This window comes from Notechis scutatus, chromosome 5 (genome assembly GCF_049901735.1).
Source record: "Notechis scutatus isolate UNSWTSFEM ecotype Mainland chromosome 5, rNotScu1.2, whole genome shotgun sequence".
NCBI classification, from domain to species: Eukaryota; Metazoa; Chordata; class Lepidosauria; order Squamata; family Elapidae; genus Notechis; species Notechis scutatus.
The window spans coordinates 69718185-69738590 of NC_142013.1; the positions used below are offsets into that span (position 1 = coordinate 69718185).

The 20406-nt window shown below is 36.0% G+C and overlaps 1 protein-coding gene across 5 annotated transcripts in view; it reads left to right on the forward strand.

Moving 5' to 3' along the window:
- Positions 1 to 20002, forward strand: part of SH3KBP1 (SH3 domain containing kinase binding protein 1) — a 154615-nt gene extending 134613 nt beyond the window's left edge. For 4 of the 5 annotated variants that reach the window (XM_087966949.1, XM_026674927.2, XM_026674929.2 and 1 more), the window contains 5 exons: positions 10286 to 10395; positions 11668 to 11793; positions 14664 to 14917; positions 16119 to 16182; positions 16895 to 17495. In XM_087966949.1, the coding sequence (XP_087823075.1) occupies positions 10286 to 10395; positions 11668 to 11793; positions 14664 to 14917; positions 16119 to 16182; positions 16895 to 16936 (596 nt within the window). In that variant the 3' untranslated portion in view covers positions 16937 to 17495. Of the gene's footprint in view, positions 1 to 10285; positions 10396 to 11667; positions 11794 to 14663; positions 14918 to 16118; positions 16183 to 16894 lie in introns of all 5 variants that reach the window. The other variant, XM_026674928.2, reaches the window with a different exon arrangement.
- Positions 20003 to 20406: the final 404 nt, after the last annotated feature.

Genomic DNA, 20406 nt, shown 5'->3' on the forward strand with positions numbered 1-20406 from the left:
CAAGTTAAAATAGGCCAGAAATTAATCATTCTTATTTTGGAATAGTACTTTTAATGTGCTTTTTAATAGGCAGTTGTTCAAGTAATAAGCTTTTTTTAACAAAAAGAATAATGTCAGAAAATGAAATTCCAAAATTATTATGTATTTTAATATCTATTTAATATTCTGCTTTTTGCTTGCTAAATACATACTGAAGTATAGCAGGTTCATTTATTATTATTAGCCATAAGCCAGCCTTGAATTGATATTCTCCAAGTTACTTGCTGCTTATAAATATTAGCTGTTGATGAAATCCAACAGATTTGTAACATTATCTTAGACTGAGAAGAACATAGAATACTAACATGCAATATCATGGTTTTCTCATCTTTGAATTAGAATTACAATAGCAGTATTTAGTTAACATAAGTGAAGGTCAGAGTACTAAATGAGAATAATAATAATAGAAAATTAAAACATTAACATTGTTTTTTATATTGTGAAATTGCTCAAAGTCTTTTTGTATTTTGATAAGATTTAGAAATAATAAAAGAAAATAAAAACCTTTTTTTCAGATACAGAATTATGTACACAATAACAAAAATGAAAGCATGTGTATGTTGTGCTGCTAGAGGAAATATTTAAAATGGCTAATCACTTGAAAATGGAGAAAAGAAATATAAAAATAGATTAAATTATTTATGAGTAGTGTTAGAGTAGAGCTGAGGTTGGAGGGCAAAGGAGAGGAAGGTGAAATATATGAGATGTGAGAAATGTTCTCACCACCGTCTTGGTAAATTACTTGGCAGCAATACCATTAGCCATTGCAGTCTGAACTTCAACTTTATGCAGGAATTCAGCAATGGGGAAATAACAAAATGTTCATTATACCAGCTCATTTCTTACAGAGGGAAATGAAGCATAGTATTGCACTGTATATAGCATTGCAATATTATATCAATGTGGTACGCAAACTAGAAATATGGGATTAATTTGTTTATGGAAATGTTTTATTTAAATGTTAAATGAATATAGACGTTTTTACATGCACACGAATGTAGCTCCCCAAAGAATGTATTTATTAAATATATTTTTCTTGGCGTGAAGACTTTTAGGTACTTATATTAGAGCAGAATTAGTAAAAGGTGTCTTGGTTGGATTGTAAGCATTATTTGTTTTTAATGTGAATGTTGTATCAAAGGGACTTTGTTTTATCTATGATTCACACAGGCAAAGCTTTGGGAGGAAAAAACACTGTTAGTCCTATTGTTAAGTATGTGTATAGATCTGTTCCTCTTCCCTCACACTTTTTTTCTTTTCTTTTTCTCTACATTTCCAGTGGTGCCTTTCTTTTTCTTTCTACTCATATTTCTTCAAGCTTTCCCCATTTACATCCCTTTATCATGGGTAATTCTTCTTCACTTGATGATGGTAAGGCTGTTTTGCACCTTCTGTCTGTCCTGTCTTTTTTCAAGAGAGAATGAATGGCATCTACTGCTGCATTCTTGTGGCATCCATTTGTTTGCTTTGTTGTAGTTGTAATTCTTTAGTAACTGAGCCATTTTATACTGGCTGGTGCAATGCTTCTGAAAATATTGCACTTCTTTATTATAACATTGTTCCTTAGCAACAACAAAACCTAATTTTTATGCTAATAAAAATGTGATTCCATCTTTTAATATAAACTAAAATGTTTGCAAGTTAGTCAAATGCAATAGTTTTACAGACATGCATCGGCAATATTTTGAGAACTAACAATATTACAAGGATTCTGTGTTTTTGCAGGAGTCTCTTAAATAAGAACCAATCTGTCTGTTAGTAGATTATTGCCAGAAGGCATAATTTTAAAACTTCCATAATAGGAAGAATAACATCAACTTTCTTACTATCAATTAGTTTGATTCTAGATATCCTTGAAGATTGAGCCAATTTCAAAGGTTATTCTTTCATTAAAGATATGACCTAATCTCTAAAAGAAGGAGCATGAATTTTACATGGGTTAAACAAATGCCAAACAGGATATTAAAAATTGATTTATTTTGTAGAATATAAAATTGTGTATCACACAATGGCACTGAATGAGGATACGCCAATTGCAAGATTAAAAAAAAAGACTAATAGTAGATGAATGTACACACTAGGTATAATTCTGTACAAGGGCACCTTGTATGCCAGCAATGCCCCTGCTCAGAATTGCGGTAGTATGGTGGCCTAATTTTTCAATTTTACATATTAAATATTTGTGGAAATGATTAGACTATATTTTGTACCATTGCAAATGGGCCTTGTTCCTGTAATTGGTTTTTATATCCTTTAATTCCTATTTTCTGAATTTTAAGTCAGAGACCAGTGTAGTTTTTAATTTAAAAAATAGAATTGTAATAGAAAATTACATCTCAAAAAGTAGGATTTTTTTTTTAAAAAAAAACCTTAATTTTTTTTCATTGCTATATTTACAAGGGATAGGGGGAGATGCTACTTTGGATTTAATGTTGTATTAAGTCTGACATGACAAAGATAGCTTTTGAAGTCAGTACTAATAAAGGAGAACATTTATAACTCGGGGTTGACATGAGGGGACCTTGGTGCGCTCTGAGCTTTCTTGTTTTCTTGCAGATGTTTCATTACCCAAACTCGGTAACATTGTCAAATGCTAGTAAGGAGTGCAGTTTGCTGTCACTTTATATTCTGGTGGCTTGCCTCTCAGTGTTAGTCTTAGACATTCTTTGGTTGGGCTGTTTGCTGTTGTCTTCTTTGGAAGTTTCTTGATTGGGATATTGTTTACTTGTTTGTTGGTCTGATGTTGACCTTGGAGTTAATCTATGCTGATCTGGGTGCTGATTGCTGGTGGAGAGATGCTTGGATCTTTTGTTCCTTTTTTGGCTGGGCGAAAAACATATACATGTTGTTAATGTCTAGGTGTCTATTGATGGCTAATTTGTCAGAGTGCAAGGAATTTAGAAATTCCTTGGCATTTTTGGACTTTTGGTCTTGGATGGTCACATTTTCTTAATTGAAACTATGGCTAAATCTGTCTATAAGCTGTGAAATTAAAGAATTTTCATCATGTCTTCTGAGTGCTAGTTGGTGTTCATGGGTGCATTCTGCCAGTCTTTTGCCTGTTTTTCCAATTGTTGGAAGACATATCCTTCTGGGTTCAGTTCCAAGTGGGGGGAAAAGACACTGGAAACATGGTGACTGCTTGGAAAGATGGTGGACAGGACCACATGCCTTGGAGCTCCAAAGTGAAAAGGACAATCACATGCTTCAAGATGTTGGGTGAAGAAAAAGAAGGGGCAAGATGCTGAGAGACCCTTGGTTTTATGCCCTCTGTTGGGATTTGAATTTGAGCTTGTATTCTGATTGGTTGTCAGACTCCCATGGGGACATGCAGGGGCAACTCTGTAGGCTGTCCTGAGTCCCAGGCTTGGTTGAGCCCTGCTGGATGATGATGTAATGAAAGGGCTTTAGGCAATTCTTATTATGGCTCTACCTGGAGTAGATCTTTGTTATGTAAAATAGACTGGCCCAGTAATGGCCCATTAGCAAAGGTGGGGGAGGCTGACTTTCTACTTTTCTTTTTAGCGGAAATATTTTTTTGGGATTTTTTAGTATACCCTAAAATATTTCATTTTCCTAGGAGAGGGATGGGTTTTAACTTCCAACACTATATAGTGGTTGTTGCAGTCCTTATCTGTTTGTGGCAGATGACTCCTGTTTTTTCTTCTGGGGTTGTTAGGTCTTTTGGTCTGCTTAGGATGTTTTGAAGGGCTTTAGCCGGCTTGTCTGTTATGCTGATTTGAAGTCTGTGTCAGATTAGGCACTTTCATCTCTGCCAATTCCTGGAACTACTGTTTCTTTTATCCTTTTATCCTTCAGTGTTTTTTTAAATTTACTTGGCTGGCTTTTAGAGAAAAAAAAATCAAATAATGCCATTTATTTGGAATTACATTCTTAAAATTTATAATTTTGAGTCTTAATTCTGGTTGGGGATTTTCTATTTCTGTTTTTAGAATGAGAGACTACAATCTTTTTCTCTTTTTAAACAAATACATTTTTAAAATTATTATTTTAAACATTATTAAAATATAAAACATTTCAGGGTAGACACATTAATGCATAATACTGTATGTCTTACATCAGATTATAGTGTATTCATCCTAAGCAAAATGAATGTAACAATATCTTAGTAATCATTTAGGGCTGTTTTTCATAGCTTTGTTAATATGTAGCTGTCCTATTTTGAGTTTGCAGAACAGTATGTGGCATAAATGGCTGAACTCTCAAGAACAGTGCTGTCCCTACAGTTTTAGTGAAGGTCAAGTTAAAGAAAGTATTTGGTCAGTTTTTTGCTTTACTACCAGATGTCAGGAAAAGCATATATCCACTACTCTTCTTAGTGGGAGGTAGGGCTGGGTTGTATCAGAGGGCTAAAGGCGAGTTGTATCACAGGGCTAAACTGCAGGTTTAGCTATCTGGTAAACCTAATTCTGTTTTTATGTAAGTACTTCATTCTTGTGCACTGAAGGTGACATGAGTTTAGCATTATTTTCTGAAAAGATTTGTCTGTCTGTTTATCTGTCTTTCAAATTGATATGGCTGTCCATCTCATGGAAAATGACTCAGAAAAAATGGAACAGCACTAACCTGATGTTTAAAAGCCTGATTAAAGGAAAGGTTAATAAGACTTGGGAATGGAATTTTCCCATGTCACATCAGTCCTGCTCTACCTGCTGTTAGTTGTCCAGCTCCCATGCAAAAAGGGAAGACTCCAGAACTTGCCAAGCCGAAAAAAACCTCACGCAAAGCATCTGAAAAGTGAAAGTTTTCCCGCCAAGCCTTGGAGGTCTCCTCTTTCCACAGTGGGGAGGGGGGAACTTTGGCCCAGGGACCCCAAGTGCCAAGGCCTACAATAGCAATGACTAGAGTAAAGATGACCTGATGGTAAGTGAAGCCATCTGGTCTATCGCCATCCCATCAAGACTAATAGTGCCCAAGGCAGGGGAAAGGGTGAAGGTAGAAGCCATCATAGACACGAGCTATACCCGCTGCCTGATCAGCCTCCCCATGGTCCTAAAGCTAGGAATCAGGATGAAAATGATGACCTGACCCATACAATTTGAACAGGTTGATGGATCATTGAAAGGGGCAGCCCCTGCCACACTCCTCACCGAACTTGTCAGACTTGAAATGGGCTGGCACTGGAACTCATCCACTTCATAGTGGTGCCAAAAATTATGGAAGCAGTGATTCTAAGACTAGCCCGGTTAGATAAATGGGAGCCCACCATCTGGTGGGAAATTGGGGGGACAGAAACCTAAGACTATTCTCAGTCAAGGTCATTTCATCCTGCACCTGGACAAGGAGTGGTTAGAGGAATGTCTTGAGTTGGGACAGATGGTGATTGGGCCATGAGATGGACTGATGGGTGCAGAGTGATAGGTCTTTGATTTTAAATTACCAAGGGAAAACCTGGAAGCCTCAGATTTGGGGTTTCCCAGATGTGCCAATATGACAACTCTAATAAAATGGAACTTTGAGAAAATACTTGTCTTGGAGCTTTTGGAGTTGGAGTTTGTTTTTTGGAATATGCAGCTGAATCTGAGAATAAGAATACTATTATGTCTAACTACATCCACTCTCTGAATCCTCCCTCCCAATTTCCCAGGCACTAGAATGTGGCAGTGTGGAAGCTTCTGAGGCTAATATAGCTTCAAGGCTGACAGTAGGGCCCCTCCTTCCCCCCAGTACAGCTACAGGGAGAGCTGACTTATGGCTAAATGTCACTAAGCGAAACAACAAAGGTAAAGCCATGTCAGAGCAGCCCCCAGGGATGCACCAAATCCTCAGAGAGTACCGGGACCTAGCAGATGTCTTCAGCGAAGAAGAATGCAATGGCCTACCATGCCACCACTCCACTGACTATGCCATTGAGTTTGTGCCCAAACTACCAAAGATGGACTCCATGACCCCAAAAGAAATGACAGAACTAAGAGAGTACATTGACACAAACTTAGTGAGGGGATTTATGCAACCAGCAAAATCAAGGGTAGCTGCTCCAGTCCTATTCAAAGAGAAGAAAGATGGGTCGATGATGCTATGTGTGGATTTTAGGGAAATTAACAGAGTTTGCATGTACCCATTTCCCCTCATGAAAGACCTGCTAGCCCAGGGATCCCCAACCTTTTGGCCGCGGCCCGGTTCCGGCGTCAGCTGGCGCCAGCGGCCCGGTTCCGGCGTCAGCTGGCGCCGCCATCTTTTGACGAAAATCACTTCCGGTGACGTCACCAGAAGTGATTTTTCGTCAAATAATGCGGCGCCAGCGCTCTGGTGAGCTTTTCGGGTAGAAATGGCTTTCTACCTGGAAAAGCTCACCAGCAACTGGCACCGCCATCTTTTTGACGAAAAATTGCTTTTTTACCAAAAAGATGGCGGCGCCAACAGCAACCAGCGGCCCGGTAAGGCTTGTTCCGCGACCCGGTGCCGGTCCATGGACCGGCGGTTGGGGACCCTGTGCTAGCCCATCTAGCAAAAGGAAAGGTGTTCACTAAGCTAGACGTGCAAGAGGCGTACTACCAAATGCAGATTAAGGAAGGAGACAAGTGGGAAACGTCATTCAATTGCTTCCAATTTAAAGTAATGCTGTTTGGCCTCCAAGGAGCCACATGGGTAAAAAGGGGAGAAAGGGGAAACTTTTACTTTTAATTAGGTGAAAGCTGTGGGAACTTTTAGAGTTCGCTTTCACCAGTCATGCCAATATGATGTATCCAATAAAACGGTTCTTTGAGGAATTTTCCTGCCTCAGAGTTCTACTTTCTATGGGTACATTACTTGGAACACTGAAAGGTATATGCATATTTATTTATTTAGTCATGTTTATGTGGTGTATATCGGAGGTGGAGATCCTTTGAGAGCTGTATGCAATGAAGTTTAATTTTAATGTATGCCGATTAGTGTACATTCACAAAGTGACAATAAAGTTATTCTAAGTCTAAGTGTCAGAAGATGTTTCAAGAGAATAAAGCAGAAAAAAGACAGGGAATACCGCATAATGTGAGCAGACTTTAACAGAATAACAGAGCTGGAATGGACTTTGAAGATCTTCTAGTCCAACTCCCTGTTTAAGTAGGAAATCTTAAAATATTTCAGACAAATGGTTGTCCAATCTCTTCTTAAATATCTCCAGTGTTGGAGCATCCACAACTTCTGGAGGCAAATCATTCCACTGATTATTTATTCTGCCAGGAAATTTCTTCTTAGTTCTAGGTTGGTTCTTGATTAATTTCCATCCATTGCTTCTTGTCCTGCCTTCAGGTGCTTTGGACAGTAGGTTGACCCTGTCTTCTTTGTGACAGTCCCTTTGATATTGGAACATTGCCATCATGTCATCCTTACTCCTTGTTCATTAGATCAGCCATACCCAATCCCCACAATTGTTTGTCATATGTTTTAGCCTTCAGGCCCCTAATCATCTTTGTTGCTCTTCTCTACACTCGTTTTATAGAACATGTTTTTTACCAAAATCTGATGCAATATTCCAAGTGTGGCCTAAACAAGGCATTATAAAGTGATAGTAACACTTCATGTGATCTTGATTCTGTCCCTCTGTTAATACAGCCTAAGATGTGTTTTTTGGCAGCTGCAGCACACTGCTGGCTCACATTTAAGTGATAGGTCACTAGGCTTCCAAAATCCCTCGCAGTTACTACTATTGAGCCAGGTACCACTATTCTATACCTGTGCATTGGATTTTTCTTGCCTAAATGTACAACCTTACTTTTCTCAACATTTTGTTAGGTAGAGCACAGTGTTCAAGTATCTCTCAACTGGAAGCTAAAAAGACCAAAGGAGTATCAAGATCCTTCTGTACCTTGAGCCTATCTTCTGGAGTATTGGCCTTTCCTGCCAGCTTGGGTCATCTATAAATTTGGTGAATTCCCCTTCTATCCCCTTGTCTAAATCATTGATAAAGATATTAAAGGGTACTGGGACTAAGATAGAGACTTGGGGTACCCCACTGCATACTTCCTTCCATGAAGTTGCAGTTTCATTAAGAATTACATGTTAAGTATGGTTGGTCAGCCAGTTATGGTGATCACCATTTAGTGGTGATGCTGTCTAACCCAGATTTTTCTTTCTTATCAAATAGTAGGTTGTGGTCTACTTTATCAAATGCCTTATTTAAGTCCAATTAAATTATATCAACAGCATTTCTTTGATCCACTAATTTTGTCACATTGTTAAAGAATGCAATAAGATTTGTCTGAAATAATGTGTTTTTGACCAGCCCATTTAGCTTCTGGAATTTGTCTCTAGGTGTTCTCAGATTTGTTGCTTGATAATCTCTTCCAGAATCTTCCCAGTACTTGTGTCAGACTGATAAGTCTATAAATCCCCCCCCCCCCTTTTTGAAGATGGGAACTACATCAGTCCTTTTCCAATACTCTTGTAGTTCCCTAGTGCTTACAGGGAGGGCATACTCCAGGTTTCATATTCTAAATGTCATCTTGTACAAGCTAGGAACTCTGGAATTATCTCCTCTGGTATACCACAGTTTCCAACTCTTGTTGCCTTTAGGAAAGCCTTCCTTCCTTCCTTCCTTCCTTCCTTCCTTCCTTCCTTCCTTCCTTCCTTCCTTCCTTCCTTCCTTCCTTCCTTCCTTCCTCCCTCCCTCCCTCCCTCCCTCCCTCCCTCCCTTCCTTCCTTCCTTCCTTCCTGTTGGGTTGAGAGAGAAAAGCTGGCTTTCATGGCTAAGGCAGGATGAATTCACAAGAGATCTCCCACTTTCTTGCTCAGTGCCTTAACCACTACGGCAAACTGGCTTTCAGGTATTATGGCTCCGAGGTATTAGGAGCCAGTTAAGTGGAGTTACCTTCTGCTGTATAATTTATATATAGTATTGTCTATTTTATTTTATTTTATTTTATGCCACCCAAAGTCACACTATTTGAGTCGGGTAGTCTTATAAATCTTTTAAATTAAAAGACTACATTAATACTAACAGCATAATAACATCTGGATGAAATACAAGAGATCCAGAACAAACAAGTATGAGTCAGGCTATATTGTGGATTACTTTGTGTGTGCCCTGTCAGTCTCAGATGGCAAATTGAGACAGTACCAAAGCAAAATGTTTCTTGAAGGATATTAATTTAACATCAGAGGCTCATCAGCAAGAAATTTAGAGATTCTATAAATGCATTTTTATATTACCTTACCTTTGTAAGAATCAGCTTATAACTTCATTATTGGGCAAAAACAACAGTGGCAAGATTTTGGTAGCAGATCTACTGTAAATAAAGAATTATGGTTTTCTTTGAGAAAACAGGAAACAATTGTATATCCTAATTAGACATTTTCCAAAGTGATGCTATTGTTGAAATTCTACTCTTATTTATTATACTGTATAAGAGTAGTGGAAAGAGAAGTTAATGGCAATAATAGCAATTTTAAAGTTAAAATGTGAATTCCATTTGCTTTTATATTTTGTAAATGCTTCAAATTCTGAACTATTTCTCATCATTGCTTTTAAAATGCTACTAAATTAATAAATAATCTTACTGCAGTGTTAGATTTAAAACATATGTACATGTGCTTCATTATAACAATTATTTTTAAATATCTACTTAGGAATAAAACTGAAAGTATATCTTATTTTATCTATTCTTAATTTAGGTGAAATCTTGTTTAATAACTCTTTTGACACCTCTAAATAAATTACAACTCGCAACCACAATTGAGCCCAAAATTTCCATTATTAAGAAATAATTTTTAAGAGAGTTTGCCCCATTTTACAAACTTTCTTGCTATAGTTAAGTGAATTACTGCAGGTGTTAAGTTAGTAACATAGTTATTAAGTAAATATTGCTTCCTGTTTGACTTTGTCACATAACTCCAGTACATTGAAACCATCATATATACGAATCAGTTGTCAAGCATCCAAATTTTGATCATGTGACCACATGGATGCCGCAATGGTCGTAAATATGAAAAACGGTCATGTCACTTTTTTCAGTGTTGTTGTAACTTTGAACGGTCAGTAAACAAATGGTTGTAAGTCAAAGATTACCTATATTTAAATTAGTTTTCAGCTATTTTATTATATAGTGGTTTTCAGATGTATGATGTGTAGCATTAACTAAAAACCAGACAGAAATATTTTCTTTAAAGTAAATAAATACTTACAGATGCTGCCTTCTGTCTCAATTTGATAATATCAGACTAATACAAAATAATGTGGAAATTAAGTTTTAAAAGCTTCATCATAGTATTTGTAATATTAATATTTCTTTCATGTTTCTTTAAGATTTGGAAGGGTTTGATTCCATAGTACCAGTTGCAGAGAAGCTTAGTCATCCAACTACTACAAGGCCAAAAGCTACTGGCAGAAGACCTCCATCACAGTCATTCACATCTGTAAGTAACATCTGCATATTTTTACTTCCTTTGTGGTGTTCCTAATTTTTTTTATTCACAATACAAATAATTCTCAGTTTACAAGGGTAATTGGGACCAGAATTACTGTTGCTAAACAACGCTTGCATACAGCATGACATCACATGACTGAGCCGCTTAGTAACTGCAGTTCTGGCATTTTTGCTTATTTTTGTATTGCTAAGTGAAGACCACATGGATAATTAAATAGAGAACTCATATGACTGCAACATCTGTCTTCCTACCAGTTTCCCAAATGATTTTGTTTGTGGGAAGCTGGCAGAGAATGTTGGAAATTACAATTAAATGACTGTGGCTTGCTGTGATGTTGTAATTGTGAGCTAGGTACCAAAGATCTGGATCAGAATCACATGACTACAGGGATGCTGTGGGTCATAAATCCCACTCTTTCAGTACCATCACTGAATGAATAGACCAAGGACTATTTGTAGAGATTACACTAATTTTCATCTATTATCCATCTCAAAACTGCCAAGAGTTCATGTTGTCAGTTTTCAACAATCATGATCTAAGGCAGGAGTGTCAAACTCAATTTCATTGTGGGCCACATCAGCATTGTGACTGTCCTCAGAGGGCCAGAAGGTGGGGGGACTGGTCTGGGTGGTTACAGCCGACTGAGTGGGGCATGGCCAGCTCAGTATCACTCACATGGGCTGGGCACTGTTGGGGAGGCAATCCAGGAGTCTCTGGCAAGTAGACCAGTGGGAGGGAGGCTCGTCCCACCGGAGGTGAGGTGAGGTGAGGTGATGCAGGGTGCAGGGTTGGGATGCTGCCATCTTGAGGCAATGTAGGGAGTGGGGGGGGGGGCTGGTGCTGGGAACCGTCAGACATTGCACACTTGCCGCTTTTTGTGCTCAGGGGCCGATGCTTACCAGCGCCTCAACTGGTGCACTCTATGGCTCCAGAGCCTGCTCCACTGGGCTCGCTGTCTTAGCAGCATGCGCAGCAGCAGGCAGAAGTGTGTGTGGGGAAGCATGTGATGCAGACCGCTGGATGCAGACCGCTGGATGGTAGTGAGCTGATGGGAGCAATTAATAGTTGGAAGGCTCACTCACATCAGTATCTTACCACAGTCAATGTTAGTAAGCATGCAGCTAATAGAAAATTATGTGCTGTGTGACTAACAGGATTATTTTTGTTTTCAGATTAATTACAACAATACTAAAATGTTATAGAGTAAGTGCATATTTTGAATACTTGAAAGTAAAAGAATATATTCTTTTATTTCCACAGTCTTCACTTTCTAGTCCTGACTTTTTTGATTCACCAAGTCCTGAAGATGAAAAAGAAGAACAAGTTTCCTTACCACATAAAGTAGCTGAGCCATTAAAGAAAGCAAAGACTGTTACAATTTCACTTGTAAGTTACTTAGGTTACATGTAACATTCAACAAGGATGGTACCATTATGTTATTATTTTATAGACAAAAATGTTAAATGACAGCTGCCAGTTCTTTAGTGGTATTGGCCTTCATGTGCATTAGGTTCTTCCCAAGAACTTAGGATGTCTTAATATTTTAGCATACTATTTGTGTAGATCCAAATACTCTGCCCTTTTGTAACTGACAGATGAAAATTTTGTCAACATGTGACTTTTCTAAGTGCCATCCAAGATTTTTTGGTAGGCACCCAGTGTCCACTGGGACCACCATGGCCGATTTATGCTGTAATTTTTCAATTTCAATTTTCAGATTTTGATACTTTGTGATCTCCGAGTCTTTGTTTTCTATTCTACTATTCTCCGCTATTTCTACATCAATTATCAACACTTTCTTCTTTTCAATCACATTTATATCTGTTGTGTTATGAGAAGACATAACATTATAAGTCTTTGTTTGGAAATCCCTAAATGTTTTAACCTGCTCAGTTTTTACTTTTTCAACTACATGTTCCCACCAATTTTTCATTACTGGTAGACTAATATTATTGACCAGAGTGACTATTGCCTTTTTTGGCCTATGTCCAAACTTTATTTTGGTTCAAAGGGGATTATCTATTATCCACAACCTTAAAAAGATGAGGCTAAAGACAAAATTGATTTATATAGCTCAACACTGAAAAGACATATTCAGGAGGGACTGCATCATTACTTCTTCAAGTAGACAAAACAAATTACCGTATTTGCCGGGCGTATAAGACGACTGGGCGTATAAGACGACCCCCAACATTTCCACTCAAAATATAGAGTTTGTTATATACTTGCCGTATAAGACTACCCCTCTTCCACACACCTTCCACTTTTGCACTTTTTTTTTTTTTTGACGCACTTTTCTGCTTTGGACAATTTTGAAATGAGCTAATCCAATTTTGAACCAAGAATATGCAAATAGCTATGGAGTTTAGAAATGAGTTTTAAAAATATTTTTCATTGCTTACCATTAAGCGTAAAATATGTTGTAAATAAAATGAGAACACAGGAAACGTTCTCTTCTCAATACAGCTGATCTCTCTCTCTCTCTCACACACACACACACACCAAAAACCCGGACACTGAAAAGGCTGCCAAGGAACAGTATATTCAATGCCTTCTCTTTAATCAAGAAACAAGGAATTCCTTAGAATCTTTTTTTTCCCCAAGTGGCCCTCTTTAAAAAAAAAAAAAATGGAGGTAACACTTTCATTCAAAAAGTCTTCCAGTATCTGGAGTCGCTCAGACATATTGAAGTGAGGCAGGAGAGTAAGTGAAATTTGAAATGATCCAGCTACCGCTTTTCTTCCCCTCCCGCCCGAAGGCCATTATCTCCACGTCAAAACGAACGGGAGGCAAAGAAGCCAAACACGCTAAAAAGGATCTCTTTATTTTCCTACACAAGGTCACACCTACTTTTCCGCATTCAAAGGACAACCTCTCCTCACCACCAACACACACACACACACACACCCCAATACCCGCAAACAATGTTCTGGGCATTAATCACCATTGCTACATTAACCTGGTAAATTTATACCCTGCCTCCCCCAGTGTTGCTTTGACGGCAGGATTTCACACAGCGGGGCGCTCGCTCGTCTCTTCTCCGCTCTCCCACCGTTCGCACATGTTGGAAGCACCGTAAACCTGATAACCCACCCGGGGCTCCCCATCCTTAACCTACAGCCGCCGCATGCAAAACCTGCGTGCAAAAAGAAAAAAAGAAAAAGAAAAGAAAAGTACGCTGCACGTGAGGATCTTCGAATCCCTCCTCCCCACACCGCTAAGGAAGGAAGAGGGGGAAAGGTTGCGCAGCGCGTGGCGCAGTGACACCCGCCCCACACACACACACACACACACACACACAGCTCCCCCCCAGCCTCCTCCCGGCTGCAACTCAAGCTCGAAGTGGGAGTCGGAGTCCTCCCGGCGTATAAGACGACCCCCCACTTGGAGGCATGTTTTTCAGGGCAAAAAGTCGTCTTATACGCCGGCAAATACGGTATATAGCAAGCAAAATTTTGTCTCCCAAGATATCTGAAAACAGATATTTTCTGCTCAGGTAGACATTGTTGCTTTTTTCAAATGCATAGAATCTATTCATATTGAATTCCTCTTGAGTTAAATGAGTATAGATTTCAATTTCATGCTTAGCTGGCAGGCAGATATTCCGTTTCATGTTGCAGTTATTTTTTTTCTTAAATCTCAGTTTTTGTGTTTTATATACATTAATTTTTTCTGTAACTGGAATGATAGCTCTAGAGCATAGTAATGTAATAAGCATAGAAGGCATTATTTATTCAACTTCAGATTCCTAAAATATATTTAACATAAAACAAGGAGTTTACTGGAATTGAATCTTAGAATTTATTATTGTAAAGCATGTTCTTCACTTTCATTTTACAGTTTCTTCTGTTATGATACATATAACAGTGGAATGGTAGTTCTAAAGCATCTCTTGTGTTGCAAAATGATTAACTAAATTTGGTAGCTTAAAAGAAAAACCCCAAGGCCATCCCTTAATTTTTATTTCTATGATAGTGTAGAAACAAGAATTATATTCTTTTTTCATATTCTCATTTTCCCCTTCCTTTTTGGCATTCTTTTGAGACAGAAAAAGCAATTCAGAATGAAGTCTGTCCAACAACATTCTCATAGTTGATTGTCTGGCTTAAAATCACGCTTGCTTGTTGATAAAAGAATACTTAAAAGATTTGAGAAAATTATTCTCTTTCTTTTATGACCATCAAATGTAGCTAAAACAAGACATACTTTGCTGATCCAAATATATGTTTCCAAATGTTTTGTTATCTTTTTTACAGGTGTCCGATAACAAAGCCTCTTTGCCTACAAAACCAGGAAGTTTAACAAGTGGAAGTTCTTTATCTTCATCCTTATCTTCTTCATCTATACTTCATCCAGCTTCAGGTCACAGATCAAATTCTCCTTCTTTGTTCAGTACTGAAGGAAAGCTAAAGACTGATCACTCAAGCCAAGGTGAAGCAGCTTTGGAAGAACTAAGGTCACAAGTTAAAGAGCTACGCACTATCATTGAAACAATGAAAGACCAACAGAAGTGAGTGCTCCAATGTTTTTCCTATAATGTGGGTTTTTGTTATTGTTAATTCCATTAACTTTATTGGTGAACTTGTTCAGCTGTATTTTTTTCACTTAGGCTGTTAGATAAAAATGGAACTGCAGGCAAAGACTATACATTTAAGGTTTTCAAAGCTGTATCCCACAGCATTTTTTGTCTGTTTATTACAGTTTTGTATTATTGCCTGTATTACATTATGATTTTATGCAGCATACAAAAAGAAAACCCAAAGCTGTACTTAACTAATGCAAAATAACCTATAAATAATATACAAAATATTAAAGGTGAAAAATAAACAAACAAATAATGATTTAATCAGTGTATTTCAGATTTTGACATATCTCAACTTGTATCCAACATCTCTGGACAAAACTGAATGATGGAGAATGTACATTATTAAATTATATCAAATTAATATTATTTTATCATTATTGTAACTACAAGTGCAGGACTGTCAGAAAAAAAACTTTTTCCAACCTGGGATCAACTGTTTTACTTTAGAAAGTAAATTAGGCACTTTTCCCCAGCAATATTTTTATATACAGTATGTATTTAATTGCCGCATCCTCAAATGTGCTGATGTATATATCTTGTACATAATTGTTGCCATTTTTGGCTACCTAACAGCATTTGTAGCATTTGTAAGTATGAATTAGTCTTAAAGTTTAAGGCTGAATTTAAACATTGTTGATGGAATTGAAAGAAAATGAAATTTCTATTTGCCAGTTTTTCAATATCCACATAGAATTGTCCTAATTCCCATAAAACACTTAGAAATCAGAAAGTTGGTTAATATTCCTATTTACTATAATTAATGATACATGTACTCAAGAACCATGAATAGTTCAGAATGACTAAAGCAAATTTTGTATGTTTTTTACATGATCTTAAAGGGTTTTAGTGCTTATCATCATGTCTGATTAGGTTCATAATTAATTTAGCCTTTATTGAATATAGTAATAAAAATTCTAAGTTGTGATTACTGCAGTAAATGCCAAGTAAAGACTGAAATTACACTAGAGAAATTATATTTTAGAAAAAGAAGTTTAAAAATTTTATAACTGGTATAATATAGTTACATTATAACTCACATTGATAAGTATTGTTAACAATGCATGCCCCCTCCCTTCTTAAAAATATGGTCATTAAAATTTTGTGGGTTTTTGGTTTTTTTTGCTAGAAAAGAAATTAAGCAATTGCTGTCTGAATTAGACGAAGAAAAAAAGATTCGGCTACGGTTACAGGTACTTGTATACAAATGAATACATGAATCAGCTTTATAACTGAATGGATTTTTAATGAAACCTTGTATCTCATAGTCCAATAAGTGTTGTATAATATGAAACAAATTCTAATATATAGGACAAACAGGAAATAAACAGAAAAATATATTCAGAGTATTTTCTCAACATTAACAAGTTTTACAATAGCCAAGAATATATTATCCAATTTAAGACAGTGTTTTATTCTCTTTCATCTTTATATTATTTTCTAACCAATATGGCTGTTTTCTGCACAGAGAAAATATGTAGGTGTTTTATGTATGCTTTTCTGGATAGGCAATAATAGCTTTTATAGACAGTTTGTGTGGAAAACAGAGCATGGTAAATATTTTTAAATTTTCTTTCAATGTTCCCTTTCCAAGCAGCGAACTAAAAGAGAAAAGAAAAATATAGCCATTTATATCTTGTGTCAGATTTTCCTCTTAGTCTCTCCTAAAACTTTCAATATTTTTCTGATTTAAGTCAAACTAAAATAAATGATTTTTCCTTGTGAGTTCCTGTTTTTGATATTGTGTCAGTTTATACATATTGATTTGATTCCCTTTCTTAATAATTTCTCACATTAAATGGAAGATGAAGAATCAGCATATTGGACTGAACAGTGAATTAAGAGTCTAAATGCTTGATAAAATAATTAGTTGCATATAATTTAATTTGTGTTTCTTCTTTTTAGATGGAAATTAATGATATAAAGAAAGCTCTTCAATCAAAGTGAATTCTAGATGGATGTATTAATTCATAGTGACAGAGATTTATGCCCCAAACAAAATAACTTTGTGCCAAATGATTAAAAGATCTGCCTACATTTCTTTGTTTGGACAACTAGCACAAGGATTGAATAGCACAACACAAATTCCAGTGAAGAACAAAAATTTCTATATGATACACTTTCTTGAAATGGCACTGGTTGTGACTGAATTTTTTCTTATTGTGCTAAAATCTTCTCTGCTTCACGTTCACAGGCAAATTGAAAACTCAGGCAGTTTAGTTCATAATGGTACTATTTTAATGATATTTTCCATAAGTAAATTGTTTATCAGTTTACAAGTTTCATGAGTTTGACTTTTTAAATTGTCTTTTGTCACAAATTCTTAAAATGTTTGTATTGCATATATCCAGAAATGAATGTGGATATTGGGTGAGGGTATTTGTTTCTCTTAAAGCAGCTTAATGTGTGTTGTTTTAAATACAATTATTTATGCAATCTTATGTCCAAAAATTAACTACAAGGTGAATCTTAAGTTGTGTACAAAGAATATATTTAAAAAGAAAAATCTGGTCTTTGCAATGATTTGTGCCTTCTTTTGCCAAACACTGATTGGAACTAGTTGTAGGCCAGATTTTAGAAATGTAGCTATCACAATGAGGCCTGTCTATCCACTAGAGGTCGGTCTTTCAGCATATTAACTGCTTCCATTTTGATCTGATTTGATTCAACTTAATGATGTAATAACCACACTGAGTTTGAGGCAGCTTTATTTTTACTAGTATTGCATATTATGATTATTCTGAGAATTCACTTTGCTTACTGTCACTCAAATGTTAAAACACCCACTTTTATCTCCACTTTTATCTGCACATCTTGGGTGAGCAGAACATGCATCATCTAAGAGCAAACAAGGATAAAATAAAAATTAACAAGAGAAAATTATATAATTATATGCGGAGAACTATGTGATATTAACCTCATTTAAACAATTACAAGCCTGAAAATTTGGGATGAATGATTTCTATAATGGCATCTTACCAAATGACTTATGTCAAAGCAGTGTTTACATCTCTATACAGATAGTGAAGATTTCAGCTTTTAAAGGCAAAGGAATGTATATGTGTTTGCATAATATATGTGCAATCTCTGAAAAGTGCTCGTAACAAAATTATAGCTGGATTTCTTATTTTCATAGTACATTAATAGTGCAATCCTGTGCATGTGTATGGGAATGGGCTTTGTTCAGTTCAGTAAAATATATGATCAGATAATGGTATGTAAGCTTGCAGTCTGATTTCACAATCCTAGTACCCTTACTACAAAATAAACATTAAAACAGTAAGACTTACATGTAAATAAGCATGCATAGGATTGCACTGAGTGTTCTTGAATAGCTGGGATATGTGTCCTGCTGAAATATCCATCTTTGGTTATATAATAGAATTCTAGTATTTATCTTTTTACAGAGCTATGAAGTTTACACAAAATATCACATGGTGACTTTATCATATCAAATATAAACATTTAATATTTATCATTTAAATATCTACATTTAAAGTTGCAAACTTCTATTTGTTATTGGATAGGAGTCTTAAAAGTATTGTCATGACACCCCAAAATGTCCTACAATTGTGTTTATTAATAGTTTCATATCAGGAAAGAACATTCAGGCTAGAGATTTAATAATGCATCCAAATACTTGTATCAGTCATGTATATTTTCTTTTATTATTGATACAAGCACACTATAAAAATGTGTCACTGTGATATCTTTCAGGATTTTAACATTACATTAGGATTTCTGTATTAAAATGACCAAATCATCTTGATGAGTGTTTTACATTGAAGCATGAAAGTAAATCACGCAACTAATTTCTTTGTCCTCATAGCATTCATGTAATAAATCAGTGTTAACCCTTGTTTTTCAAATCAAACTTGATTTCCAGTCATAACCTAGGAGTGTAGGATATTGTGCTACAACAAAGAGATCTAAGCAATGTTATAGAGTTATGATTTATAGACACTTGCTTAAATAATTAAAGTGGACAAAAGGCTGCAGAACCTTGAAATGCCCTAAGTTCATGGTCGTGGCATTTCTTTATTGGCATGCCATTCTGAATGTTTTCATGGAAATAAGTGTTTTTACATGCAAATGCATGTGTACCAAGCTGTGGAAATTGGTGGGAAAGATTACTAAACATACTGTGAGATGGAGGGCTGATGAGGCATTATTATTGCAGCAAAGAAACTATGTTCTTTTGCATCAGATATTGCTGTCCTAATGTATATTTAGGAGGAATATTTGGTTTCTTTGTGTGTCCTCATCATTCTCCCTTGGATGTAGTAATCTCTGTGTCATGGAATGTACTCGAGTGTAATTTCAACATGGCAGAAACTAAAAATATGAAATATGTTGGGCGTAATAATATATTTATTTTAAAAAATAAATTTAAATAAAGTTTTTGTCCTTGTTCTGCATGTGAAAAGCAGCCCCAACATTGCCATTCAAAACCCAAGTGCAGCGTATAACCAGGAAAAAGTTGCACTACTGCTATAATTAAGATGCCAGTGTGAAGTGGACCCTGATTGTCTGGAAGTGTCTCTTGCATGACAATAGTCACTGAGCCTGAATCTAAGGCTGAACAGGCTCTGCCCCAGTTTTCCTATTAGACCTTTCTAGTTCTCTTAGCGGTTTTCTAGCAATAAAGATGTATAGCTATTGGCTTCAACATTGTGGGAATCCAACAGGAGGACAAGCAGTGTTTCTAGTTTATATATATATTTATATATATAAAACTTGAAATCGTTTAATAGGTTTCTGATTTCATTCACTTGAAAAACTTACTGTGAATTGTTACAATATAGATTCAAAGATAGAGCCTTGAAAACTAAAATATTTTAAAATCTTATTTTAAAAGAAAAAATGAGTTCAGCGTTGATTGACCTGAAATCAGGGTTCTAATTCCTTTTTCCTCTTCCTGTTATGTTGGTAAATTGTCATTTTATAAACCTGTATTGAGAAGTCCAATGTATTGTGATTTGTAAAATAAGATTAAATGAGATTTTATGGAAATTCTTTGTTCAGTGCATTGATTTTTTTTGGAATTGGAATATTTGTTTCACATATTTACATATGGAAAGTATTTTACAGTGAAATTATATTTTCAAGTTTTTAAAAGAAGTTGTCATTTCAGACCTGTGAGTAAACATAATTTTGGGGGGGAAAGTGTCTTTGAATTGACTAAATTGTATTCAGAAGATAGAAAGGAGCAGTTAATGTTAGTTCCATTTATTCTTTTATTTCTTAATTTCATATTTAAATTGCTGTATTATCTAATAGAAGAAAACTTTACATTGGTTTTATCACACGCAAATATTATTTTAGTTTCTCTAGATTATCTTCCACTTTTATCTTCCAGATAAAACAAGTCAAAATATTATTCTGCAATCTAAATATTGTTTCTAAGCTCAGTGTAA